Source organism: Chrysochloris asiatica, unplaced genomic scaffold (genome assembly GCF_000296735.1).
Source record: "Chrysochloris asiatica unplaced genomic scaffold, ChrAsi1.0 scaffold00485, whole genome shotgun sequence".
Classification (NCBI taxonomy): Eukaryota; Metazoa; Chordata; class Mammalia; order Afrosoricida; family Chrysochloridae; genus Chrysochloris; species Chrysochloris asiatica.
Window position 1 is genome coordinate 240,691 of NW_006409003.1, and position 25,465 is coordinate 266,155.

Sequence of the window (25,465 nt, forward strand, 5' to 3'; positions counted from 1 at the left end):
CTGTTGAATGGGTTCCAAGCCATAGCGACCCTGTATAGGGTTTCCAAGGAGCGACAGGTGAGGTTGAACCACTGACCTTGCGGTTCAAACCGACTTTGCAGTCCAATGCATTAACCAGGACTCTTATAGCTCAGTGGTGAGGTGAGTTCCAACGGCCGCTAAACTTTTGTAACCTCACCAAAACTGAAAAGGAGCTCTGGTAGTGCAGTGCTTACGAAGCGGGCTGCTAATCTCAGGGTCAGCAGTTCAAAACTACCACCTGCTCTGCGGGAGAAAAACGAGGCTTTCTGCTCCCCTAAAGATGCACAGCCTCGGAATCCCTGTACAGGGTCACTATGAGTCGGAACCGACTCCACGGCACATAACCACCAGCACCAAGACTAAATAGCGACTCCTCAGCAATCGGATAGTTTTAATATGACTCTGATTTCAATTTTCCCCCTTTCCATTCCCCATGCCCAAGGGACACGCCCACACTCCCCGCCCAGAAACTGAAGTTTGCAGCACTTTGCTAAGTACTCTGTTCTGAATGGCCCATTTTATTCTTGCTTTAAGCTGGTGGACATAGTGCCCGCCCCCAACAGCAAGTTTGTGGGAGGAAGAAAAACTTACGCCTATGTATTATAAAGAAGCAACTGTGTTCCAATTTAACCAACAGAATGTTTCTCACTGGGTTTAGGGAACCCTGGTGAGGTCTTTTTTGCAATTCCTGTTCACAAGCTCTCAACTCCGTTGGAGGGGAAATGCCTGGACTCTGTAGAGCTAGGTGCGGATTTGTGAGCATTCCTGGAGACACCTTGCACGAGACCATTGCAGACTTTTATTAAGTACCTACTGTGTACCAGACCTGGCTGCAGGTTTTACATTTCCCCATGTCAGAGATGTGACAAGTGTCCCCTTCACCTGTCCTGGCCAAGCGCAGGTGAAGAGAAAATCCCTCCTCCTTCACCCCTGGTCCTTCTGAAGCCATGACTAGTGACTTGTATCTTGTAACCTCTGCAGATGTACCTCTTTATTGCCCGTCACTTTACTGAGCTTTGCTGAAATCACGTTTTGTTTTTTTTTTTTTTTTGGCAAAATTGAAGGTTTGTGGCAACCCTGTGTTTAACCGTCTGTAGGTATCATTTTTCCAACAGCACACGCTCATTTCATGCCTTTGTGTCTCATTTTGCTAATTCTCACAATATTTCAAACGTTCTGTAGCACAAGCACTGGACTGCTAACCACAAGGTCGGTGGTTGACACCCACCTTGGAAACCCTATGCAGAGGTGCGATGAGTCAGAACCAACTCGATGGCACTTACCAACAACAACACGGCTTACAACACAGATGACAGTAGACTGTAGACATAACATTTTAGGTACTAGGAAATCAAAAAGTGTGTGTTACTCACTTTATGGAGATTTTCTATCGTGGTGATCTGGAAGCTAACCTGCAGCATCTCTAAGGTATACCAGTATTAGGTGTTCAGCCCATGCCAGTCTAACTGCCAGTCACTCTGATGTGTGCACTGACTGCACAGGACGCTGTTGGCAGACAGCTTTTCCTTCATCAAGCCCCACCAGATGGAAACCAGGGAGTGCACTTATAGGTGTAGCGACTGTCATTAGACTTTTAGGCATAGTGGGCCCCTCTTTTGGCATTCAGAGTCTGTTCTAGAAAATGATTCTCTATCTTAGCTGACTGTTTGTCGTTAGCAAGTGCCATAAAGTTCGTTCTGACCCAGAGCCACCCTGTATAAGGTTTCTGAGGAGCAGCTGGTGAGCTTGAACTATGGACCTTGGGATTCAAAGCGACTTTGCCATCCAGCACATTAACCCACAGTGCCACACCAGGACTCCTAGCTGACCATGGCTGCTTATAAATTAGATGAAAACTTAGTGGTTTGAAACAACAATTAAAATCTTTCATTTCACACAGTTTCTGTGAGTGAAGAACTTAGCAACAGCTTGGCTGCGTGGCTGTAGCTCCACAATTCCCATGAGATCATCACCAAGATTTTGGCTAAGACCTCAGCCTTATGTGTTTGTTAATAGATGCAAAACTGGTCAGTATCCACAGGACAATAATCAATTGTAGATCACCAGACAACATTTATTTTATTTTCTGTGGGTACAAATATCCTGCATTACTACCAGTTTTCTACGACTATATCGTTGAAAAACACCTAAAACCAAAACAAAATGATGAAATTCTCTGCTAACCCGGAAGTGTGAGCCAGACAGCAAATCCAGTAATGCTGTGTTTTTTTCCCTGGCCATTTCAACTCTTTCATAATTTTTCCTGACACTGCCCTGATCCAGTCAGCTCTGGGTTGGGTGTCAGAAGAAGAATGTGGTAAGCAGCCTCTGACCGTGTCTCCTCGCACTCACCCCTGATGATTCCCTTCCCTTGAAATGTAGGTTGGACTCAGTGAGTGACTGACTCAAAGGGCTGCCATATGGCAAAGGTGATGGATGTCACTTCCATGATTAAGTCACAAAAATGGCGGCGGGTCAGACCTCGTCTAATTACAGGGAGAGGGTGTGAACACACATCAACCTCAGCCCAGAGCTGATTTCCATGAGGTGGAGGTCAGACACACCTCGACACTCTAGCCTTTTTTTTTTTCTCTCACCCATTCTGACACCTGTCATCCCTCCCACGACACTTTGTACTGCTCTGCTGGCCGTACAGAACTCACAGACTCACTGTCGTGGAGTTTCCTAGGGAAGTAGCAGATTGCAACTCGGGGTCAGGATCGAGTTGGAAGTAACACAACAACTCAGGTACAGTTCTTCGATCAGGACATGGCTCAGTGATGCCCACAGACAAGTCTCTTGACCCTTGTTGACTCCCAGCTGTGTCTGCCCTGCTTAGGCGAGTCTAACAAAGTTCTCTAGCTTTACTAAAGCTCAGAGGCTCCCCCACTCCACCAGGAAGTCTGCTGAAAGGCACTCAGCTCTCTCATGCCACAGGTTGCTCAGACTAGCCTGCAGGTCCCAGGCTGCTGCCATCTTCAATGTTAGAATTCTCTGTGTTTCCTGGGTCTCCGCAGTTCTCAGCCCCGGGACCCTGGGTCCAAAGGATGTACTCGATACCTGGCTCTTCTTGGTGGTAGTGAGGTCTTCCACCAACCTCTTGGACTGGTTCCTTTTAAGCCTTTTAAAACTGACCAATCCCATATACGGGTTCCTTACTACATATTTGTATTAGCAAAATTGTTCAAACCCCTTGGTGGGCCACAGGCATCTTATTGGCATAGTTCTACCTAATTATGTTGTGGGAGTTACAAGATCATGGCTAGATGAATCATATTAAAGTGCCATCAATTCACTGCACTGCAGATTATAAAAGTTTTTGAATTTTGTCTTGATAGTGTACTAACTTTATTGTCTTCTTGTAAAGATGGATGAAGTAAGTTGCTATGTTGCAGAAGCCTATATGGCAGGGAATTGAGGGTGGCCTCCAGCCGACAGTCTGGAAGAATCTAAGATCCTCAGTCCAACAGCCCATGAGTAACTACAGCAGTCACCAACATGTGAGCCTGAGGGCTGGTCCTGCCCCAATGAAGACTTGAGATGCATGTGTGCCAGCCAGTTGCTGCTACTGGAGACTATGAAGCAGAAGATACAGTTAAGTTCTGCCTGGATCCTTGACCCACAAAAAGTGAGAAAACATTTATACATTGTTTTAAGCCACTAAGTTTTGAGGTAACTCAGAACAAAGCAAAAGATAGATATATTCAAAGCAGTGAAAGACAAACAGGCTATTGCTAAAGACATGATCAACACATTTTTCAGCTACTCAAGATTCCTGCCAACCTGAGTGTGTGAAGAGACAGTTAGTTGGCCACCTTGTCAGCTGATGTCAGTCTTGCTACTGTGTAGGAAACGAAAGAGGAGTAGGAGTCATTAATACTGATCCTCAAGAGCTCTGCTCTGTGGGTCAAGGGAAATAGCCCCACCTCTGTGGATGTGAAACCAAGCTCCTCGATTCAAGAAGAGCCCTTTTTAGGAGTCACACAGCATGTGATACCTTGGTAGCAAGTGGCAGAAAACCACTCCCAGGTTGGATTAAGCACAAAGGGAATTTAATGATCTTGAGAATGAAAAAAAGTAACCCTGATATCTGGGAATTGGCCTGAGACTCAGAGCAAGGACTTTTGCTATTAGGAGTTACAAGTTGGGTCACATGCCAACCCAAGGACAATTATGATGGTCCAAACAAAGCTGTTTTCTTTGAGCCAATTCTGACTTGTAGAGCCTCTAGAGAACAGAGTGGAATGGTCTCATAGGCTTCCCAAGCCTGTGCTCTTCACATCTACATCGGAGTGGGCATTAGGCTCCAAGTGCCACCCTTCTGGTTAGCAGCGGGGCACTTAATCACTATGCCAGCAGAGGCTCTTTCTATAATGGCCAGGGGCATGGAATCCCTGTTTAGATCTATGATTAGGTCACATGCCCACCCCTGCCCAAACTATCTGAAGAGTGGACGGTTCCCTAGAGGTTATTGACAACACTTGATGTTGTTGTTGTTAAGTGCCATTGAATCGGTTCCAATGCATAGCAACCCTGTCTATGGTTTCTGAGGAACAGCTGGTGGGCTTGAACCGCTGACCTTGGGGTTCAAACCAACCTTTCAGTCCAGTGCGTTGTTCTGCAGCACCACATTTGATAGTGGGGGGAAATACAAGTATTCTGGCTTGGACATATTGTTCCCCTACATGAAATGTTGATCCAGCACATGGGTGTGTGAAATGCGAGCTGGAGACGGTAATTGATTAGGTCAGTGGATGTTGGATATTCCAATTAATAAGGAAGACCATAGAAGAAGTGATTCATTGAGTTATAGTGTTGGAAGAGTATTGAAATTATCATGGACTCCCAGAAGAACAAACAAATTTATGTTGGGAGAGTACAGCCAGAATGTTCCTTAAAAACCAAGATGGTGAGACTTCATCTCTCATACTTGCGACATGTTGTCAGGAGGGACCAGTTCCTGGAGAAGGACATTATGATTGGTAAAGTGGAGGGGTCAGCGAAAAAGAGGAAGACCCTCAACGAGATGGATTGGCACGGTGGGAGCAGCAATGGGCTCAGATGAGGATGGCGTCAGACCAAGCAGTGTTTCCTTCTGTTGTGCAATAAATCAAAACCCACTCGACACACCTAACAACAACAACATGGACGTTGGATGTTGGTTCCTGTTGAACGGATGAGGGTGAGAAACAGAGGCTGGCCTAGACCCGAGAAGAGCTCCTCCTGTGTCTGAGATCCTGGCAGCCCTGCGGGAGCAAGGAGAACCCAAGTGGCTCCTCCCTTAAGCCACCTTTACCTGGGCAGCCTGTCCCTGCATTGGAAGGCAATGGGCCAACTCATGTTTGTGAGTTCAGGTCCTACCTCTTTCATAGTCTCACGGTTCATTCAAGTACAGTGTGTAACTAAGGAGCAGGGACGGGTCTGAGTAAAAGGGCGGGACTCAGGCTGCTGGAGCGTTGGCAGTCCCCATAGGAACCGAAGGAGGCGCGCCCGCGATTGCGCAGGCGTAGTGGAGAAACCCTCGACCCACCTGCCGCCCGCCACCCTAAGGAGACTGCGTCCCCCTAGGAGGCCCTACAACCACCTCACAGCTCGCCTCTACAATTCCGCTGTCCCGGGGGCTGCCCTTGCTGGGCCCGATGCGGTTAATTGGAAGGACAGCTGCTGTCCATCCAGGCTCAGACCCACGCCCGCGGTCTTGCCACTAGTCTTCGCTGCGCGGTACAGGGCGAGGATCCAGGAGCGGAACTACGGGATCATCGAGAGTGAGGCCTCCGCCCTGCCAGAGAGTCCCGGAAGTGGCCACTGTCGGGGCGGAAGCGCTGTGCCCCGAGTGACCGTGGTCCTGCGCTCCCTCAATACCGTGCTCCCTGCGCGGCTACCGATCATCTCATCTCCCGCAGCTCGCTCCTTCGTGAGCTCCTCAGTCGTTCACTTCTGTACTGCCCCTTCCGTCTGCTCATTCATTCACTCAGACCTGCGTTACTCCTCCCGCGCGCGGATCCCGCGCATGGTGCTCTAGGCCTTCGCCCAGCCATTCATTAACTCAATCTGACCACCGAATCTCTCGCCACTTTTGGGTCCATCAGGCTGGGCCTTCGAGCCTTTGTATATGCCGTCTCCTACGCCAGGAACACCCAGCTCGTCCCTCTTCTGTCCGGTGCACTCCATCCCCCATGGCCCAGCACTGACTTTGCCTCTTACTGAGTCATCACATCCCCCACTGGATACCCTTTGACCGGTGTCCCTTTCTTTTACCCAACCTGTATTTGTCCTTTTATTGATTATTTTGTTTGCTAGTCCAGCTTCCAAGTAGAGGAGAGCCCAGGCCCTGTGCGGGAGGGGGGGTGCGGAGGAGGGAGGTATTGGGAAAGATACAATCACTCCCGACCCAGCAGAGGAGAGCAGGGCCGTGTTGCTGGGGCCTGGGAGATGGGTTTAACCAGGGACGTGACCTCTGACCTGTGATTGGAGCATCACATGGAGAATAAGTGTTCAGGGGCGAAAGCTGGAGAATGAGGCCTTCAGGCAGAGAAAGGGCACCCAGGGTGAATACAGATACACAAGGGCGCTAGAGTTGAGAAGGGAAGTGGTAAGGATCGTCAGGGGGACAATTTCTGTTGTCATTCAACCTTCAGGTCTGTGTCCTGCTCTATTATCCAATTGAAATAAAGTGGACCTTGGTGTACAGAGAAACAGATTTTATTGTCTTCGCAGACAAGGAGCAACTCAGGGTCTTGTGACCAAAATTTTACAGGGTTCCTCAAATTGGGGGCACCTGGGTGTTTATTACCTTAGTCTTCCAGGATTGTGACTTCTTCCTGTCCCTCCCTGCCTCCTAACTAACCTCTGTCCATAAAAGGAAGTCCTGTGTGGAGTCATGTTCTCCCTGATCTTCTCTAGGTTTACCCCTCAATTCTAAAGTGGGTCCTGGGTCAGCTGGAACACATTGGTTATGGTCTGCGCATGCTATCAGATCTGGTTCAAACTGGAGGGACCCTGCAGTTATTCTTTGCAGAAGGGTTTTGCGATGGGTCGGTAGCAAGTAGGGGGTCACAGAAAGAAGAATACTGGCCTAAGGGTTTTCTGCTCACTTCAGGATGGGGCCAGATCCCAGGCTGGGCTGCATCTGAGAAGGCAGGAGCTCCGGTGGACAGGTCTTCCTATTCTTTAAGAGAAGACACAGTCTGGGTTTCTACTGAACTCTAATGACTTTTAAAAAGGTATTAGATACAGTTTACAGACCATAACCTTCACCCTTTAAAAGTGTATGCTTCATCGGTTTTCAGTACAGGCATACTTTGGAGGTAATTATGGGCTTGGTTCCAGACCATTGCTATAAAGTGAATCAAATGAATTTTCTGGTCCCAATGCCATTTCACCGCCACTGCCAACCAGACTCACTGTGTCCTGTGAGCAGGCAACACCGAACCACAAGGATGGATGTTTGGAGCTTCAATATAGAGGAACCTGGAACAGGGAGGCACTCCTGTGTTCCCCAAACCCCACCCTGATGGGCTGCGTCATCATCCTCAGTAGGTTTACCTAACAAGTCTGTTCTGTGGGCATAGAAGAGTGGAGGAAAGGAGACAAGGGAGCCAGAGCAGGGGCCCTCAAGAAACAGAAAGGAGAGGGGACCTTTGGGAGATGACATACTTCAGTGTGTCACCAAGACACATCCACACACAGGTGGGCAATGATGCTGACGTTCAGGGGCTGACTGCAAACACTGTTAACCTGACTCACTGATGCACACGAAGTCACAGACCTGCAGATGCCACCCAATCTCAGAAGGACCTCAGCTGTGCTCACAGCCCCACCTCTGTGTTTCCAGGTCCAGAGGGAGTGTCCTCGGCCATGTGACTACTTGGTCCTTCGCAGGAAAGGGTATGATGGTTCTAAGTAGAGCGAGGCGTTGGTCCTGGCTCCTGGGTTACGCAGGTCCTGCGCACACTGATGACAGATGAACCCGCCCCAGGGGTCCCTAGGCAGCGTTTCCGGCATTGGCATTTCGGATACCAAGAGGCAGCGGGGCCCACGAGGCCCTGACCTGGCTGTGTGTTCTTTGATGTCAGTTGTGGCTGAGGCTAAGGCTCACTCCAAGGAGCAGATGCTGGAGCTTACTAGGGCTGGAGCCGTTTCTGGATGCATTGCCCTCCCAGCCCCTGAGATCAGGTCCACATGTGGGAGCAGCAGTCCAGCAGCCCTGAGGAGGCTGCAGCCCTCATTAAGGGGCTAAGGTGGGCCTCGGTAGTCCAGGTGAGCAGGGACTGAGCCGGAATCTGTGCTACTTTCTTCAGAGCCTGGAGCCTGGAGCTGAGCCTGGCTCTGGGCCGACATGGTGGTGATGGGGACTCTGGGAAAGGAACGTGGCCTCAGCGCTGTTCCAAGTTCGAATCCTAGAGCCAGATAGTCCTCCAGTCCATATCTACATGTGGGCGGGGGTACTGAGAAGAATGGACCACTCCACAGATGACCCCACATTTCCTCACCCTGCCCTGCCTGCCTTCTTGTCCCCAGGTCTCAGCCCCTAGTCCCAGTGAGGAGGCTAGCACACAAGACAGAGGCGGGAGAGGGACAGGAGACTCCCTCAGACGCCCTCCCGGCCTCCCTTTCAGGTGTGATACACATCTGCCAGCCTGCTCACAGCCGGGGGGTGACCGTGTTCCCTGGGATCCGGGCTCATGGCTTTGTGCTGTGGGCACCTGCTTTGCTATAGACTGAGTAGGTCTGAAGAGCTCCCACATGCTGACTGGGGGGCAACGTTACTGACTCTGGGGACATCATGTGGGTTGGGTGGTCACTTGTAGGCTTCTGACTGGGGTCACATCTGGGCTTGCCTTCCCCACATAGGCGCCTCTACCCCTCTGGTGCTCAGCACTGTCAGAAGATGGGAGTGAGGGTCCGGAGCTGCTTGGTGTGCAGGATGAGGCCCGAGGCAGGCTAGTGCAGGTCAGGTGGGCAGAGGGCACTTTTGAACTTTTCCAGAATCCTGTCCCACCCACAACCTGGTCCCCAGCAGCCCTCCTCATGAACAGCTGTGAGCAGCCTCCAGAGTTCTCCTGGCTTCTAGAATCACAGACAGGGCTAACGTTTGAAGCCCAATCCCAGGCTTCCCTGTACTAGGGTGGAGACAAGATTGGCTTCTTTGGCTGGCCCCTGGTCTATTATTGTACTCATGTTCAGGTTCAGTTGACTTGAAAGAGAACTGCCCTATAGGGTTTCCTAGGCTGTCATCTGTGGGTGTGTGCGCCAGAGTAGACCACGGGGAGCCTCGATGGGAGCCGGAGCCCAAGGAAGCTTCCCAGGCCAGATCCCTGGGGGGTGGGAGGTGGAGGGTGGGGGTGGGGACAAAGCCCCAGATCCGAGTCCCCCATCTCTGGTTGCTGGGGAGCTGGGCTGCAGTGTGGCAAGGTGTTCATCCCGAGCTCCTACCGCCTGCACAGGGGCGCCGAGGGTGGCAAGGCCTTCGCCTGGAGCCCCAACCTCAGCCAGCACCAGCGCATTCACAGCGGGGAGTCAGTCAGAGACCTTCCGCACACGCTCGCAGCTCATCCATCCACCAGCGCACACACAGCGGCGAGCGGCTCTTCGTCTGCACCGAGTGCGGCCAGGCCTTCATCCCTGGCGCCAACCTGGCCGAGCACCAGCGCGTGCTCACCGGCGAGAAGCCTCACGTTGGCGCCCAGAGTGGCAGGGCCTTCAGCCAGCGCTCCAACCTGCTCAGCACCAGTGCGTCCAGTCGGGCGCCAAGCCTTTGGTCTGCGCCGACTCGGGCAAGGCCCAGCACCGGCGGCGCACCCACAGCGGCCCTTTGCTTGCTCCGAGTGCAGCCAGACCTAACGCGGCAGCTCAGAGCTCTGCACCAACGCCTGCACTCTGGGTAGAAGCCCTTCATCTGCTGCGACTGTGGCAAAGCCTTCGGGTGCAACTCGGAGCTAGTGAGCCGCCGGCGCACGCGCACTGCACACGGGCGAGCGGCCCTAAGCGTGCGGACAAAACCCTTAAGGCACGATTCCAACCTCAACCGGCCCTGCGAGCCCAGACTCTACAGGGTACTTGCATTGGCGTCACTAGGGCTAGTGACAATCATGTCTCCCCCCCCCCCCAACTCCCTGGATCCTCTCCAGTACCAGATCATATTGATCCTTGTTATTGTTAGGTGCCATGGAGTCGGTTCCGACTCACAGCGACCCTAGGATTTCTGGGGAGTAGCTGGTGGGTTTGAACTGCCGACCTTGAGGTTAGCAGTCCAGTGCTAATCCTACAGCGCCACACCAGGACTCCCTAGCGATCCTTAGTAATGTTTATTACAAATTTTAATCATAGAATAATATGATCAATATAGTTGTAATTGCTTAGATGTGGAATTTCTTAGATAACATGAATATGAAGGACAAATGTTTTGTAAAATCCTTCTACATTGAATTGCAGCATTATTAAATAACTGCAAAGTCATTTGAATCGCAAGACTGGCGGTTCAAGCTCACTAGTCACTCCTTGGAAACCCTATACAGGGTCGCTATGGGTCAGAATCGACTCGACGGCACTTCACAACAACAATTACAAAATTACATAACTGAGTGGAAGTTGTTTTTTACTTTTCTCAGTTTCCTTTCATTAAGGAGCCCTGGTAGTGGGTTAATTAAGCACTGGAATGCCAACCCTACAGTTCAAATCCAGCAGCCTGTCTGTGCTGTGCTGGGAGCTGGGAGATGAGGCTGTGTGCTCCCTTAAAGATAGAGTCTCAGAAACCCTAGGGAGCAGTCCTACACTGTCCTGCTGCGGCCCTGTGAGATGGAATGGACCCAGTGTTGGTGGGCTTCCTTTAATTACCACTTGATTCTCAAAACAGGATATTGACACAATACTACTGACTACAATGTTGTTGTTGTTAAGTGCAATGTTCCGACCCATGGCCACCCTGTTTAGGGTTTCCAAGGAGCAGCTGGTGAGCTTGAACCACTGACCTTGCCGTTCAAACAGCTTTGCAGTCTGAGGCATTAGCTAACAGCGCCCACCAGGACTAGCTAAAACCCCAGAAATTTGGACAAAATCAGCGACTCTAAAAACGCGGGCATCAAGGAAAACAGCAGCTATGTTTGTAGTGTTGCAGATGGATTAGATGTGCCATTTAATGACAGCTCTGACCCAAGGGTACTAGAAGGTTCAAAAGTAAGTTAGCACAGAGTCTGCAGGTCTATAGACACAGGTAAACTGGGTTTATGAAAAATGTTTTTGCTGTTGTAACTAACTACAGGAATATTTTTATAAAAAGTAATAAATTCCTGCTGAAATATGGCACAAAAACTTTATGGGCAGTCATTTTGGTGCCACCTCCTCTAACAGTGTCACTTGGTGGTGTTTACACCTACACCTGCCTCGTGATGCTATTGGCCCTGAGCCAGAGGTTGGGGCAACTTGTAGGGCTTCGGGGTTCCTCCTGGGCTGCACGCTGTGCTGGGAACGTGGTGCTGTAGGTGGTGAGGCAGTGCAAACCCTCATAACTGGACAAACAGCCCCACTTGTGAGCCTCAGGACCTGAGGGAGATGGTTCTCAGCAAATGTCTGTCCTGGGAGTGGATGACCCACAGAAAGGGGAGGCAGGAACTGGGCCTGCCGCTGGCATGGTGCAAAGATTGAGATCCATTCAGGTTCCTGGAGGGAGAGCTGGGGGAGTCCCCTCCCTGCGCCCTCCCTACACCTTTCAATTTGTGCAAGGACATTCTGTCTCCAGCCTTGAATGGGAAGGACAGAGGTTTTGCTTAGGGAACACCAGAAGGCCTACAGTAGAAGTTTGGGGGTGATCTCACCCTTGTCAGCTCTCAGTTGCTCCCACCCACCCTGCCCTGCCTCCATTCTCCCCAAGACAGTGAGGCAGAGAGTCCATTTGATTAGTTAGGGTGGGGGTGGTATGGGCATTAGGGTTGGGGGGGGTGATGTGGGCATTAGGGTTAGGGTGGGTGGGTGGTGGTGTGGGCATTAGGGTTAGGGTGGGGGTGATGTGGGCATTAGGGTTAGGGTGGGTGGGTGGTGGTGTGGGCATTAGGGTTAGGGTGGGGGTGATGTGGGCATTAGGGTTAGGGTGGCTGGTGGTAGTGATGGTGATGATGGTGGTGCCCGTGAAATCCTTCAATATTTCAAATTGAGGCTTGAATTTTTTCATTTTTAAGTTCTTTCTACTTTGAAATGCTGAATATGTTCTCCCCTTTTGGTTTTCTAGATCCAGGATTTAGCCCATTTCATTATAATACTTAACTTCGTCTTCTCGAGCTGCCCTTTGAAATTTTCTGTTTAGTTCTTTTAGGCCATCATTTCTTCCATTGGTTTTAGCTACTCTACGTTCACGAGCAAGTTTCAGTGTTTCTTCTGACATCCATTTTGTTCTTTGTTTTTCTTTCCTGACTTTTAAATGACTTTTTGCTTTCTCCATATATGATGTTCTTGATGTCATCCCACAACTACTCTGGTCTTCTGTCATTAGGATTCAGTTTGTTAAAACTGTTCATGAGATGGTCTTATATTCAGGAGGGATATACTCAAGGTTCTATTTTGGCTCTCATGGACTTGTTTTATTTTTTTCAGCTTCAGCTTGAATTTGCCTGAGTAACTGATGGTCTGATCCACAGTTGCCTCCTGGCCTTGATCTGGCTGAGGCTAATCCACTTCTCCACCATTTCCTCCCACAGATGTTGTCAATTTGATTCTTGAGGATTCCATCTGGCAAGGTCCACCCATATAGTTGCCATTGATGTTGTTGAAAAATAATATTTACAGTGAGTGAATAATCCACTGATCTTGCAAAATTCTATCATGCGATCTTCAGTGTTGTTTCTATCATGCGATCTCCAGTGTTGTTTCTATTATGCGATCTCCAGTGTTGTTTCTATCATGCGATCTTCAGTGTTGTTTCTATCATGCGATCTTCAGTGTTGTTTCTATCACCAAGACCGTATTTTCCAACTACTGATCCTCATTGTTTCCAACTTGTGCATATTAACTGCCAGTAATTAGAAATACACCTTGATTGCTTTTGTGATGAATTTCAGAGTGAAAAAGTTGGTAGATTTCTTCATCACTGGCTTTGGTGGTTGGTACATAAATTTGAACAGCAGTCATATTAACTGGTCTTCCTTGTAGACATACAGATATTATCCTATCACAGACAGCATCGTATTTCACAATAGATCTTGAAATGTTGTTTTGGACAATGAATGAGACATCATTCTTCTTCAATGTATCATTCCTGGTATAGTAAACCACATGATTGTCTGACTCAAAATGGCCAATACCTGTCCATTTCAGGCCAGTAATGCCTGGGATGGTGCTGTAGGATAAGCACTGGACTGCTAACCACAAGGTTAGAGGTTCAAGCCCATTAACTGCTCCTCAGAAATCCTATACAGGATCACTATGAGTCGGAACAGACTCTGTAGCTCTTAACAACAACAACACCTATGATACAGATCTTTGTATGTTCCATTTTATTTATGACAACTTCCAATTTTTCTCGATTCATACTTCCATACATTCTGTGTTCTGATTATCAATGGATGTTTGCAGCTGTCTCTTCTCCTTTTGAGTTGTGCCCCATCAGCAATTGAAGGTGCTGAAAGCTTTGCTCACTCATGTCACTGACGTTGACTCTAAAGAGTTATCTGTGGCGCTGTAGGATAAGCACTGGACAGTAAGGCCGGTGGTTCAAGCCCACCAGCCGCTCTTTGGAAACCCTATACAGGGTCACGATGAGTCGAAACCGACTTGACAACACTTAACAACTGCCTCAGTTGTACCTTCCAACCTAAGGAGGCTCATCTTCAGGTACTGTATAAGACAATGTTTTGCTGATCTTACTAAGGTTTTCAGGCACAAATCCTCAGAAGTGGGCCAGCTATTCCTTCTTCCTCGTCTCTCTTAGGTGGGACACTCCACTGGGGGTCACCCTGCTGGTATTTGAAACACCAGTGGTGCAGCTTCTAACATGACAGCAACATGCAGGCCACCACAGTACGACAAACAGACACGTCTGGGGCCTCTGACCGAGACCAACACTAGATAGAGTTTCTGAGACTGAATCTTTACAGGAGCGGATCGCCTTGTCTTTCTCCCGAGAAGGTGGTGGGCTTGACCTGCTAACTTGTGGTTAGCTCCCCAAACCTAACCCATGGTGCCACCAGGGGCCCTACATTAACCCCCAGAGGTCAGGATTTACACAAATGGAGGCTGATTACTCCGTTACGACCATGAGGGTCTACTTGGAACCATGGACTAGCCAAGTTGACACATGTTCTTTTGGAACCATTAAATCCATGACAAGATCTAGTCCACACGTTTCTCCCACCCTCTCAGGATCCGTATTTGAGACCCCTCTTGATACTAAGTACTGTCAGTTAGAGGATGAATGAAAACCACACAAGGTATTTCAAACAGAAGGGGATTTAACTCAGGAACGTAGTTGTGCAGGATTTGGAAAGCTCGGTGAGCAAAAGTGAGACGTTTCAGAGACTCAGAGACAAATGCTTGCTGGAAACTGTGGCTTCCCATAGGGCTGAGGCCGTCAAAGGAAGAGCAGGGGCTTAGGAACCCGCCAGCTAAGAGGAGGATGCAGCAAGGCTGGAGCAGGCAGTCCTGCAAGAAACTGTCTGCCCTCCATTTGCTGGTTGCCAGAACCATCTCTTCAGATCACTGGCTGACCTTGGCCTGGCCTACTTGGGCACTCCCTCAGCCATCTGCCTGAGGTTCAGCCAGGAACTAGAGTTCAGACAACAAGAAGACTGCAGGGTCCAGAGAAAATGAGCTCTGTCAGAACATCCATTGATTTACGAGAGGCAGACAACACACTCCAGGGAAACTTCCCTTTCAACTGATTTCACACTAGATCACTTTATGGAGTGTGATCCCATTATATCAACACCCACGGATGCAGCAGTCAAGGAATCTTATTGTATTGGGAAAATCTGCTGCTGCAGTATAAAACAAAAACACCTCTGTTGTTGTTGTTGTTAAGTGCCGTTGAGTCGGGTCCGACCCATAGCGACCCTGTACAGGGTTTCCGAGGGTGTAAATCTTTACGGGAGCAGAAAGCCTCATCTTTCTCTCACGGAACCGCTGGTAGTTTTGAACTGATGACCTTGTGGTTCGCAGCCCAATTTGTAACCACTACGCTACCAGAGCTCCTTCAGGTGCATAGTAATGATCAATAAACACTAGTGGAATGAATGAATGAAGACAGGGAGGCAGGAGTCTTGCAAATAGGGAGGTTGCTATACATCTCATCTTAGCAGGAATCCTTCATGGTGCAGTGAGTGGTTAAGCTCTCAGCTCCTAACTGAAAGGTCGGTGGTTTGAAACTACCAGCTGCTCTGGGGGGAAAAAAGATTACAGACTATAAACCTTCACTCAATTCTCAATAAAAAGTTAAAAATAAAAAAAGGTAACACCTAACTCAGGGTCTGAGTTGAGGAATCTGCCCACGGGGCCTTCTTTGGGGTTTTCTCACCACCACGGGTCAGTTGGCACCATGTGGGATACCCAGACTGAATTTAGTAACCAGACAGACCAGCCCAGCTGGGAGGGCCTCTGGGACCAAGAGGGTCTTGGTTTTGGGGATCATTCAATGCCTTTGATGATCTCACCTTGCTGACTTGCCCGTGGTTTGGCCCCATTATCATCACAAACCACCCAGCGTACTGCAGTTGTTGTTATTAAGTGCCGTCGGTTCTGACCCATAGTGACCCTGTATAGGGTTTCCGAGGAGCACTTGGTGAGCTTGAACCACCGACCTTGCAGTTCACACAACTCTGCAGTCTGACGCCTTAGCCCACAGCGCCACACCATGAGTCCCATCGCAATAGTCATCTTTATTATCTCCCTGCCCACCTTGATACGTTGGGGACCTTGAGATGGGGAGATTATCCTGGACTGCACACTTCCAAAGGAACCCTGGTGGTATCATTGTTAACCACTCAGCCACTAAAGGTTGTTGGGTAGGACCCACCTAGGATCCTCGCAGGACAAAGACCTGGGGATCTGCCGAGAAATCCTATGGGGCAGCTCTGTCATTCAATGGCACAGGTCATGGATTGAATGGTGTCCCCACAAAATAGTGTCAAGTTTGTTAGGACAGGATTCCCAAGAGTGTGTGGTGGTTCTTCACTTTGAGGCCCCTAGTGTCCGTGGAGTCCTGGTGTGATGCTGTAGGATGAGCGTTGGACTGTAAGGTCGATTTCAATCGCAAAGTGGCACTTCAAACCCACCAGTTGCTCCTTGGAAACCCTATACAGGGTCGCTATGGGTCGGAACCAACTCGACGGCACTTCACAACAACAGCCTCTATGTATGCTTGTGGTGATGATACCATTTGGGAGTGAGTTTTCTGTTATGTTCATGAGACAGGATTAGGTTATATGTTAATGAGAATTAGGTTATGTTGGTTCAGGATTAGGGTGGGATGCATGACCTTTGCTTGAGTCACACCATTAATATTACAAGAGACAAAAGGATAGAGACATAAGCAGAGAAAACAGACCTCATTATCATCAAGAACGAAAAGCCAGACGCACAGTGCATCCTTTGAAACTGCCGGACTCAGGAGAGGACTGATGCTAAGATACGGGGAGATCTCCAAGGAACGCTGAGCCAAGGACTTTTCCCTAGAGCCAGCAGGGAGGAAGTCTTCTACCAGAAACTGTGGCCTCAATTCTGACTTCTAGCTCCTAAACTAGGAGAGAATAAATATCTGTTACAGCCACTCACTTGTGATGGTTTTGTCACAGCAACACTAGATAAGACAGTACACAACTGAACATTCATTATTGTCATGACTGAAATCCTGAGGCTCTGCTTGGTCTCCCTAGGGACACCCTTTGCCCTCCCCCATGCCGGCTACCGCCCTCGCCTTCCTGAAAGTAAAAACAAACAGGAGGAGGTCAGCGCCCCACAACCCCACCTCTGACAACCAGCTTAGCCTTATCACCTCGGACACTCACTCCAGATACGCACTGGGCCACTGGACAGAGGAAGACTGACCACCATGTCTGCCTTGGTGGTCACCCTGCTGATTTGGGGTGAGGAGCACCTAAGCCAGGGCCCTGGGGGTGGGGGTGGGGTGGGAAGGGCAGGAATGGAGTTCTCAAAGGTATTGTTCCCACAGGCCTTGCCTTGGTCCCAGCCACTAGGGCAGCTACGTGTGAGTATCAGGGTTGGGAGCTCTGGGAGGTGAGACATATGCAGTAGATAAGCCCCTAGTCCTGGCTTCATCGTGATGACCGTGGTCTCCCTGTGCAGATATTGACACAACGCCAAGCCTATGGGTGGAGGTCGAGTCACTGCTGGACCCCTGGGCCAATGTGACACTAACGTGCCGGGCCTATGAAGGCAGCCTGGGCTTCCAGCTGTTCAAGGACGGAGTAGCACTCGAGCCCGTGAACCTACTTGCTTTGGAACACCGGTTTGTTCTGGGAGCAGTGACCAGTGAAACCCGTGGAATCTACCGCTGCCGGACAGGCATAGATAACAGGTGGACACAGTTGAGCAACCTGGTGGAGGTGTCTGGCACAGGTGAGCAGGGACACTATGAAGAGTCCATGGGGAAGAGGCTATTGGGGGCAGCTCTTCCCTAGTCCTCACCCTCCATCCTGGCCGTTGACCCACCTTCCTGAGGGGCTGCGTGTCCTGGCTGAGTCCTTGATGTTTTTGAACCTTGTTTTCCCAACCTGTGGTTACAAATCGGGCTGTGAGCCACAAGGTCATCAGTTTGAAACTACCAGCTGCTCTGCGGGAGAAAGATGAGGCTTTCTGCTCCCGTAAAGATTTACAGCCTCGGAAACCCTGTTCAGGGTTGCTATGAGTTGGAATCGACTCTACTGCACATAACCACTACCACCCAATGATATGATATTCCTATGGACCCTAAATGTTGTGAGAAACAAATGAATAAAGCCCCAGGAAAGTCTTAAGTAAGGCAGCCTGATCTACCCTACGGCCGTATAAAGGCATTGTTGATGTTGTTAGGTTCTGTCGAGTTGTCTCTGACTCATAGCAACCCTATGCACCACAGAAGGAAATCTGTCGGCTCCTACACCATCCTGATTGTTTAGCTTCAGCTCACTGCCGCTTCCACTGTGCCAGTCCATCTCGTTGGGGGTCTTCCTTTTTCACTAATCCTCCAACTTAGCAAGTGTAATGTCCTTCTCCAGGGACTGGTCCCTCCTGATAATATGTCCAAAGTCTGAGAGACGAAGTTTTGCCATCCTGGTTTCTAAGGAGACCTGTGCCTTACTTCTTCAAACATACCTTGGCTATATTATTGCAAGTTCAGCGCCAGACCACCGCAATAAAACAAACATTGTAATAAAGTGAGTCATGAATTTTTAGGTTTCCCAGTGCATAAACAAGTTATGTGTACACTAAGTGTGCAACAGCATGATGAGAAATTTGAAATGTGAGAAATACCAAAATGTGATAGAGACACAAAGTGTCTAGAAAAACGGTGCTCAACAGACTTGCTTGATGTAAAGTTACCACAAACCTTCCATTTGTAAAACACAGTGTTTGTGGTGTTCAATAAAGCAAAGCTGTAAATTGAGGTATGTCTGCCCTATGCTCTTCTCTGTCTACTTCTGCCTCCCTCCTTTTTCCTCACGAATACCCTCATCGCCCTAATTTCCTTCACAAGACCACTCACCTTCCCCTATTCTGACCCTGTTCTGCAGAGTCCCTGGCCCCACCCTCCCTCTCAGCTAAACCAGTGTCCTGGATCACACCCGGTCTGAGCACAACTTTGGTGTGCCGTGGGGTGCTGCGTGGTGTAACCTTCCTCCTGAGACGGGAAGGCGATGATGAGTTTCTGGAGGTGTCTGAGGCCCCGAAGGACGTGGAGGCCACTTTTTTGGTCCATCAAGCTGGCAACTATAGCTGCAGCTACAGGTTGCACGATACCGGCAAGCCCTCCGAGTCCAGCACCGCTGTGAGTGTTGAAGAGCTCGGTGAGTGCTCGCTGCCCTCCACCTTCAATATCCCTCTCGCCCAGGATGGAGCCCGAGAAACGCCGGCCATTCGGGTTCCTGGTCTTGATAGTTGTACAGGACCACGAGGACGGTGTTCCTGGGGGGCTTTGGGGAGGGTAAGGTATGGAAGAGCTTGATTGTTGCTATCTAATCAGTTCCGACTCATAGCCACTGGTGAGTTTGACTCGCTGACCTTGTGGTTCAAACCAACCTTGTAATCCAGTACTTTATCCTACAGCGCCACACGCTGGGCAGACGGGGATTTCCTGGAGGGGGCGGGGCCATTCCCACAAGACCCTCCTTGCCTTGCAGAGGCCCCGCCCCCACCTGCTCTGAGCGTCAAGGAAAGGGCAGCGGCTGTCCAGCTCCCCGGGGACCACAGCGTCTGCTTCTGCGTGGCGCCCGTGATCCCTGTAGAATTCCAGCTGCGGCGGGGAGAGGTGGAGCTGCGGGTAGACATGTACTCCAGCAATCCGGGTACAATCAACTTCAATATGGGCAGTCTGACCCCAACAGACAGCGGCCTCTACACCTGCCGCTATCGGATGCAGGACGAACACAGAACCTGGTCCAAAGATAGCGTTCCTGTGGAGTTACTGCTGAGTGACGGTAAACTGGGAGGACTTGGGGGCCAGGCGAGCTTAGAGACCTGGACGTTCCGTCCTGGGGGGTGGACGGTGTGTGGAGGAAGAGACGGCACTGGGTGCCGCCCGAGCGTGTGGCTCTGGGATCAATCCTGACTCACCAGCTGAGCCTCAGTTTCCCATCTGAGAATGGGGTGATGACCACAGCAATCCTCGAGGGACCGGGTTAACGCTAGGGCCAAGCACAGGCACCACCTCCCTGGGGTCCGTTCCCGCCTCCAGGTGGACCCGGTGGGCGCTGAGGCAGGACTGTCCAGAGGAGGCAGTAACCCCAGCGGTCAGGCCGGTCCTGGGAGTGAGTGACCTCCACCCTGAGTGAGCGTAGTCACCATTCTCTGAGCGCAGACTGAGCCCCGGACCCCAACACCTGCCAGTTCCCGGCTGGGGTGAAGCCAAGACTGAACTACCTGTGTCAGGAGCCTAGCCTCGTGTTTCTATAGACTAAGAAGGAACAGTGTGTGTGTGTCTGTGTGTTGTGAGTGTGTGTGTGGAGGCCAGGTGGTGGGGGCGGGGCGGTTTTCAGCAGAGTAAGTACACCTGGGGGGGCTCACAGAGGAGGCCACCGGCTCTGCAGTGATGGGGGAAGCGTGAGTCCCTCACCAGCCCGCCACCTCCTCTCAGGGACGCTGCCGGCGCCGAAGCTGCAGGCCGAGCCGAGCGCCAATCCCACGCGCGGGGCGCTTGTGCGGCTGCGGTGCCAGGCGCCCCGATCCGGCCTGCGCTTCGCCCTGGAGCGCAGTGACGCTCAAGGACACCGGGTACAAGACCTTCTAAGCCCCGAGGGCTCCGTGGCCGTCTTCGAGCTGCGCGACGTGTCTGTTCTGGATTCCGGCAACTACAGCTGCGTCTACGTGGACCCCGCGCCGCCCTTTGCGGGCTCGGCGCGCAGCGCGCCTCTGGAACTGTCGGTGGACGGTGAGTGCGTAGGGCCTTCGGAACTGTCCTCTCGCTGGTTAGCCTGCTTCACCTGGGTGCCAGACGGTGTCAAACGGGACGCACTGGCGGTGGTAACCCAGGATTCTGGGGACGCCAACCTTTTCCGTTTATCTTCCACGGTGGCGGTGTGTAGTGACCTCGTGGTTGAAAACACGGAGGCTGGACTTGGGTTTTTTTCTCTTTTCATTGTTGCTAGCCTGCTTTTCCCTGTGGTAAACACATGTAAGTTGTGAACATCACACTAATTAGATTCTGACCCTCCAGGTCCACCTGTGTCTGAATCCCGTAGGTGGAGAGTTAATGTTTAATTTCTGCAGTGCCAGCCCCGATGTCCCTCAGTAGAGCCAGTTGGGCCCCCGTCTTTGTTGTTAAATGCCATCGAGTCGGTTCCGACCCATAGCGACCCTGTATAGGGTTTCCGAGGAGCGACTGGTGAGCTTGAACCACCGACCTTGCAGTTCAAACGGCTTTGCAGTCTGACGCATTAGCCCACAGCGCCACACCAGGACTGGACACTTTGCTGGGACATAGTTTCCCTCCATCATTTGATTTCGTTTCCTCAAGGGTTGGAGGCCTTGAGTGCCAGATGCTGGGGACCCCAAGAAGTATCAAGAGCAAACTTGGACTTGGGAACTGCAACCCCCTGGGTGGGGCGGGGTCATTCACCAGGCAGAGGGTTACAGGACAGGCTGACCAGAAGTGAGGGCAGCAGGAGTAGGGGCATAGGGGACCCGCCGGAGCCATCTCTGCTCAGGGTCAAGGATGGGGAGGAAGGGAGGGCAGCAGCTTGGAGGGTGGAAGGGTTTTAATCGAGGTGTGGGGGGGGTGGGGGGGTGGAGGCAGGCAATCGGAGGTAGATCTGGGGTAGCCACTGTCCTATTCCAGGGCCTCACCCTACTGACTTGGCTGCTCTGTCTAGGTCCCCCTCCCAAGCCTCAGCTCCAGCCCTTGTGGCAGGGGGCAGTGACCTCAGGCCAGGACGCTGTCCTACGCTGCAAGGGTCCTCTGTCCGACTTCAGTTTTGAGCTGGTGCGGGATGGTGAGGTGGTGGTATCCAGCTATGGACAGGACCTTGTGCTGATCAATGTGAGTCCCCAACATGCTGGTAACTACAGCTGCCGCTACCACACCTGGAGGCCCAAGTCCTTGCTGTCAGAACTTAGCGACCCCGTGGAGCTCCGGGTGACAGGTAAAATTCCCTTGGTCCTGGGGGCTGGGGGGCATCCAGGGGCACAGTGATGCTCAAGGGTGCCAGGTAAAGGCTTCCTAAGCTCCTAAGTTGCCAGACTTTACCGCATTGTGCCTTCTATCAGGAGTATCCACTCCTGGCCAGTGTGTCTGGTGTCTCAGTGTGTGTGTGTGTGTGGGGGGGGGGGGGCAAGAAGGAATTTGCAGGCTGAGGGATGACAAGTGCAAAGGCCCCAGGGCAGGAAGTGGCTTGTTCATGAGAGGCCTGTTAGGGGGCGAGGTGGGTATAAGATCCTGCCCCCAAGTTATTGTGGTCCAGAGTTCAACCTCTCAAATTTCACTTTTGTCAGATTTATCAAAAGGAAATTGATCCTGCTGCAGACCTGGGCTGCCAAAGTGACCCCTGGGAAAGCGTCTCTGGTCTGACTGCAGCTGGAGGCTGGGAGCCCTCTGTGCGGCTGTCTAACCCTCATTCTGCCCAGGAATTAATAAATGTGGAGAGACTTTGTTTTAATAGGTTTCTGGCCAATGGGTGTCCAACAGCCTTCAGAGGGACTTTTAGGGTGGGGGCTGAAAGTGGGCAGATGGGCCCTGGGGCTAGGCTCTGGGACCTGTGCGTTGGCAGGCTGGGTTGTCTGTTTTTTCCCCACCAAGCTGGTGAACCACAAAGTCCACAGTTCGAGCTCACCAGCTGCTCTGTGGGAAAGATGAGGCTTTGTGCTCCCTCACAGATTTAAAGCCTTGGAAACTCTATACAGAGTTGCTATGAGTCGAAACTGACTCGACGGAACTTAACAACAGGTCTGGGTAGACCTTCCTTGAGCGTGGGTAACCCCAGACACACCTCCACCATTCTTGGGGGCATCTGTTCATAACTACAACAAAACCAACACAAACACTGACGTCAGGTTGATTCCTCGTGGTAACCCTATAGAACAGAATGGCTTCCCAAGGCTGAAATCTTCACTGAAGTCTAGTGTCACATCATTGTTGTTTTTATGGAGTCACTGGAGGGGTCAAACGGACCGACCTTCCATTAGAAGTCCAGCACTAAGGCACTGCGCACCAGGACGCAATTCAGAGGCCGGCGCGTTGTGCGGACCTGTCCGTCTGCTTAAGCAGCCACGCGGGGGCGCTGTGGACCGGATTCCAAGTTCGACACTGCAGCTCTCCTCTGAACTCATCCCTCTCCCTGGACTCTGGCTTAGGGTAGTGTCTTCTTTTGGATTAAGTATTTTTTTTGTATCCTATTTTTAAAATTCCTTTTTTAAAAAAAAGACTATTTTTTTTAAAGTAGGTTTAATTTTACAGAAAAAAAATTGTTAAAAGATTTGCACATGAATCCCTTCCCTGGCATCACTGTTTGTTACTTTGAATTTGGTGGTTTCATTGAAAAGCTGTTCATTTTGAGGGATATCATCAAGGTCAGTTGGCATGACAAGAGTCCATAAAGACAATGTAATATTGTACTTTGGTTAGTGGGACTTCAAAGCTTGAGAGTGGCTATCTTAGATACAATTACTGGTTGGTCTCCATCTGGAGCAAAGAAGGTTGATGATCATCAAAGATGCGTGGTAACAATTAGTCCAAAGGATTACTGGAGTTTTGGAACCTCAGCTCTATGCCCCTGAGATGTGATCACCACCGCTGACCACTCTATAACATTGAGGTTCTTAAGAGGAAAAACTGTGGAACAAAACTCAGATCATAAAAACAAGATGAGGTTTACTGGTTCGTCAGACAGTCTGTAGACTGTGGTTCTTGGTCACCCTTCAAGCCTGGAACTGAACTCACTTCCTTGGCTAACTTTCTGCTGAACAATAGACAAACCTAGCAGATGATCAGCAACACTCCTTAGAACAATCAACTGTATGAGATCAAAAGGGTGACACTTGGCAGGAGACCAAGTACAGACGGCAGGAAAGATGAGGAATAGAAACGGAGGAGTGCTGTTACATTTTGGGGATTCCAATTAATATGAAGCAAAGTATGAATCGAATGAAAACCTAATTTGCTTTGTAAACCTTCACTAAAATCATAAGCACAAACTACACACCTAAAACTACTGATTCAATTATTTTATTTTTTATTGTAGTTTGGGTGAGCTTTTACAGAGCAAATTAGTTTTCCATTCAACAACTGATACACATTCTCTTTCGTGACATTAGGTGCAGACCCTTGATGTAACTGCATTCTTCCCACTTCCTCCTCCGCTTCTCCATTTCCATTTGTCCTTCTTTGCCGTCCCTTCCCACCTTCTGCGTTTTCTCGGCAAATACTGCCCAAATAACTAGTAGTGGTTATGAGTCAGGCTGCTAACCTCAAGGTCAGCAGTTCGAAACTACCAGTCATTCTGAGGAAGAAACATGAGGCTTTCTGCTTCCATAACGGTTTACAGCCTCAGAAACCCTATACAGGGTCGCTATGAGTCGGAACCAACTCCACGGCATATAACCGCCACCACCACGCTGCCCTTTTGGTCTCCAGGGGTTGATTATATAGTGATTCTGTTGAGTAGTTATGTAGATCTTCTTCTCGACTTTTTATTGTGAATTGAGAGCAAGTTTACAGAGCAGATCATCAGTTTAACAGACAACAGTTAAACAAGTCATTGGTAGCTTGTTTCATCTCATTGACTGTATGCCTCTCAGTGTAACAGGAGTCTTGGTGTAGCACTGAGGGTTGATGTACTGGACCGTAAGGTTGGTTTGAACCACAAGGTCGGTTCTGATGGACTGCACAGTTTCAACAGCTGCTCCTTGGAAACCCTAAACAGGTCGCTATGGGTCGGAACTGACTCTACAACACAACAAGAAGTGTCCAGTTTCAAACTGCTAAACCTTCCTGAGGCATTGTTCCTTTTACCAAAATACAGTGACCCTGGTGATGCAGATGGCTAAGCACTCATCCACTGAACGGGCTGTGGTCAGAATGCACCCAGAGGTGTCTCAGAAAAGCTTGACGATTGACTTCTGAACAAAAATAGCCATGGGAAACCCTGCGCAGCAATTTCTCTCAAACACATGGTATCGTCATGCGTCAGAACTGGCTGTGTGCCCCCAACAAGGCTTTTTGGGCTAGAAGTCTACTTTGTCTGAAATGAACACAGCCCTATCATCTTTCTTTACGTGAATTCCTGCCTTGTGTCTTTATCACCTTTCCCCTCAACTTTCCTATAGCTTTCTTTTAGGTGTGTCTGTCCTAAAGAATACATGGCTGGATTGAAAGGAAATGTAGCCTTTTACTTGCTCTGTTGAATACAGTTTTGTTTATTGACACTACTGATATATTTTGGATGCTTTTCAAACCCCATTCATGGTTGGCTGACCTTGACCAGTTACTACCATATCTACTTATCTCCTCCATAAAACAGGGATGACCCAGGAGCCATCAAGCCAAGTGGTCAGGTCCCCTCAGGGCAAACCCCCTTCCAAGACTAAGACTCAATGGGAATACATGCTCTGATTAGTGACCAAGTTAGTCTCCGATAAGGAGAAGTGAGGGAAAAACAGCAATGAAGCTGCGAGCTAAGCCCTACAACGTTCAATAGACTCCTGTGAACCTGGGTGGAGACCTGGTTGGCCAGCAGTGTGGCAAGACCTGGGGACTCTTGGGCCCAGAGTCAGTGACATAGCCACAGAGGACTAGATTGGAGAGTGAAGTGTCCAG

The 25,465-nt window shown here is 50.1% G+C and overlaps 2 protein-coding genes across 2 annotated transcripts in view; both read left to right on the top strand.

Annotated features, from left to right (window-relative positions):
• Positions 1-8,202: 8,202 nt before the first annotated feature.
• Positions 8,203-25,465, top strand: part of LOC102818118 (zinc finger protein 135-like) — a 40,280-nt gene continuing 23,017 nt past the window's right edge. The window contains exons 1-6 of the mRNA XM_006877340.1: positions 8,203-8,261; positions 8,542-8,639; positions 8,900-8,973; positions 9,427-9,543; positions 9,588-9,698; positions 14,403-14,410. Of these exons, the coding sequence (XP_006877402.1) occupies positions 8,203-8,261; positions 8,542-8,639; positions 8,900-8,973; positions 9,427-9,543; positions 9,588-9,698; positions 14,403-14,410 (467 nt within the window). The remainder of the gene's footprint in view (positions 8,262-8,541; positions 8,640-8,899; positions 8,974-9,426; positions 9,544-9,587; positions 9,699-14,402; positions 14,411-25,465) is intronic.
• A1BG (alpha-1-B glycoprotein) lies at positions 16,899-21,847 on the top strand. The gene is made up of 7 exons (XM_006877332.1): positions 16,899-16,928; positions 17,015-17,087; positions 17,308-17,580; positions 18,735-19,007; positions 19,341-19,637; positions 20,294-20,587; positions 21,528-21,847. The coding sequence occupies exons 1-7, from the start codon at positions 16,899-16,901 to the stop codon at positions 21,845-21,847; spliced, it is 1,560 nt and encodes a 519-aa protein (XP_006877394.1).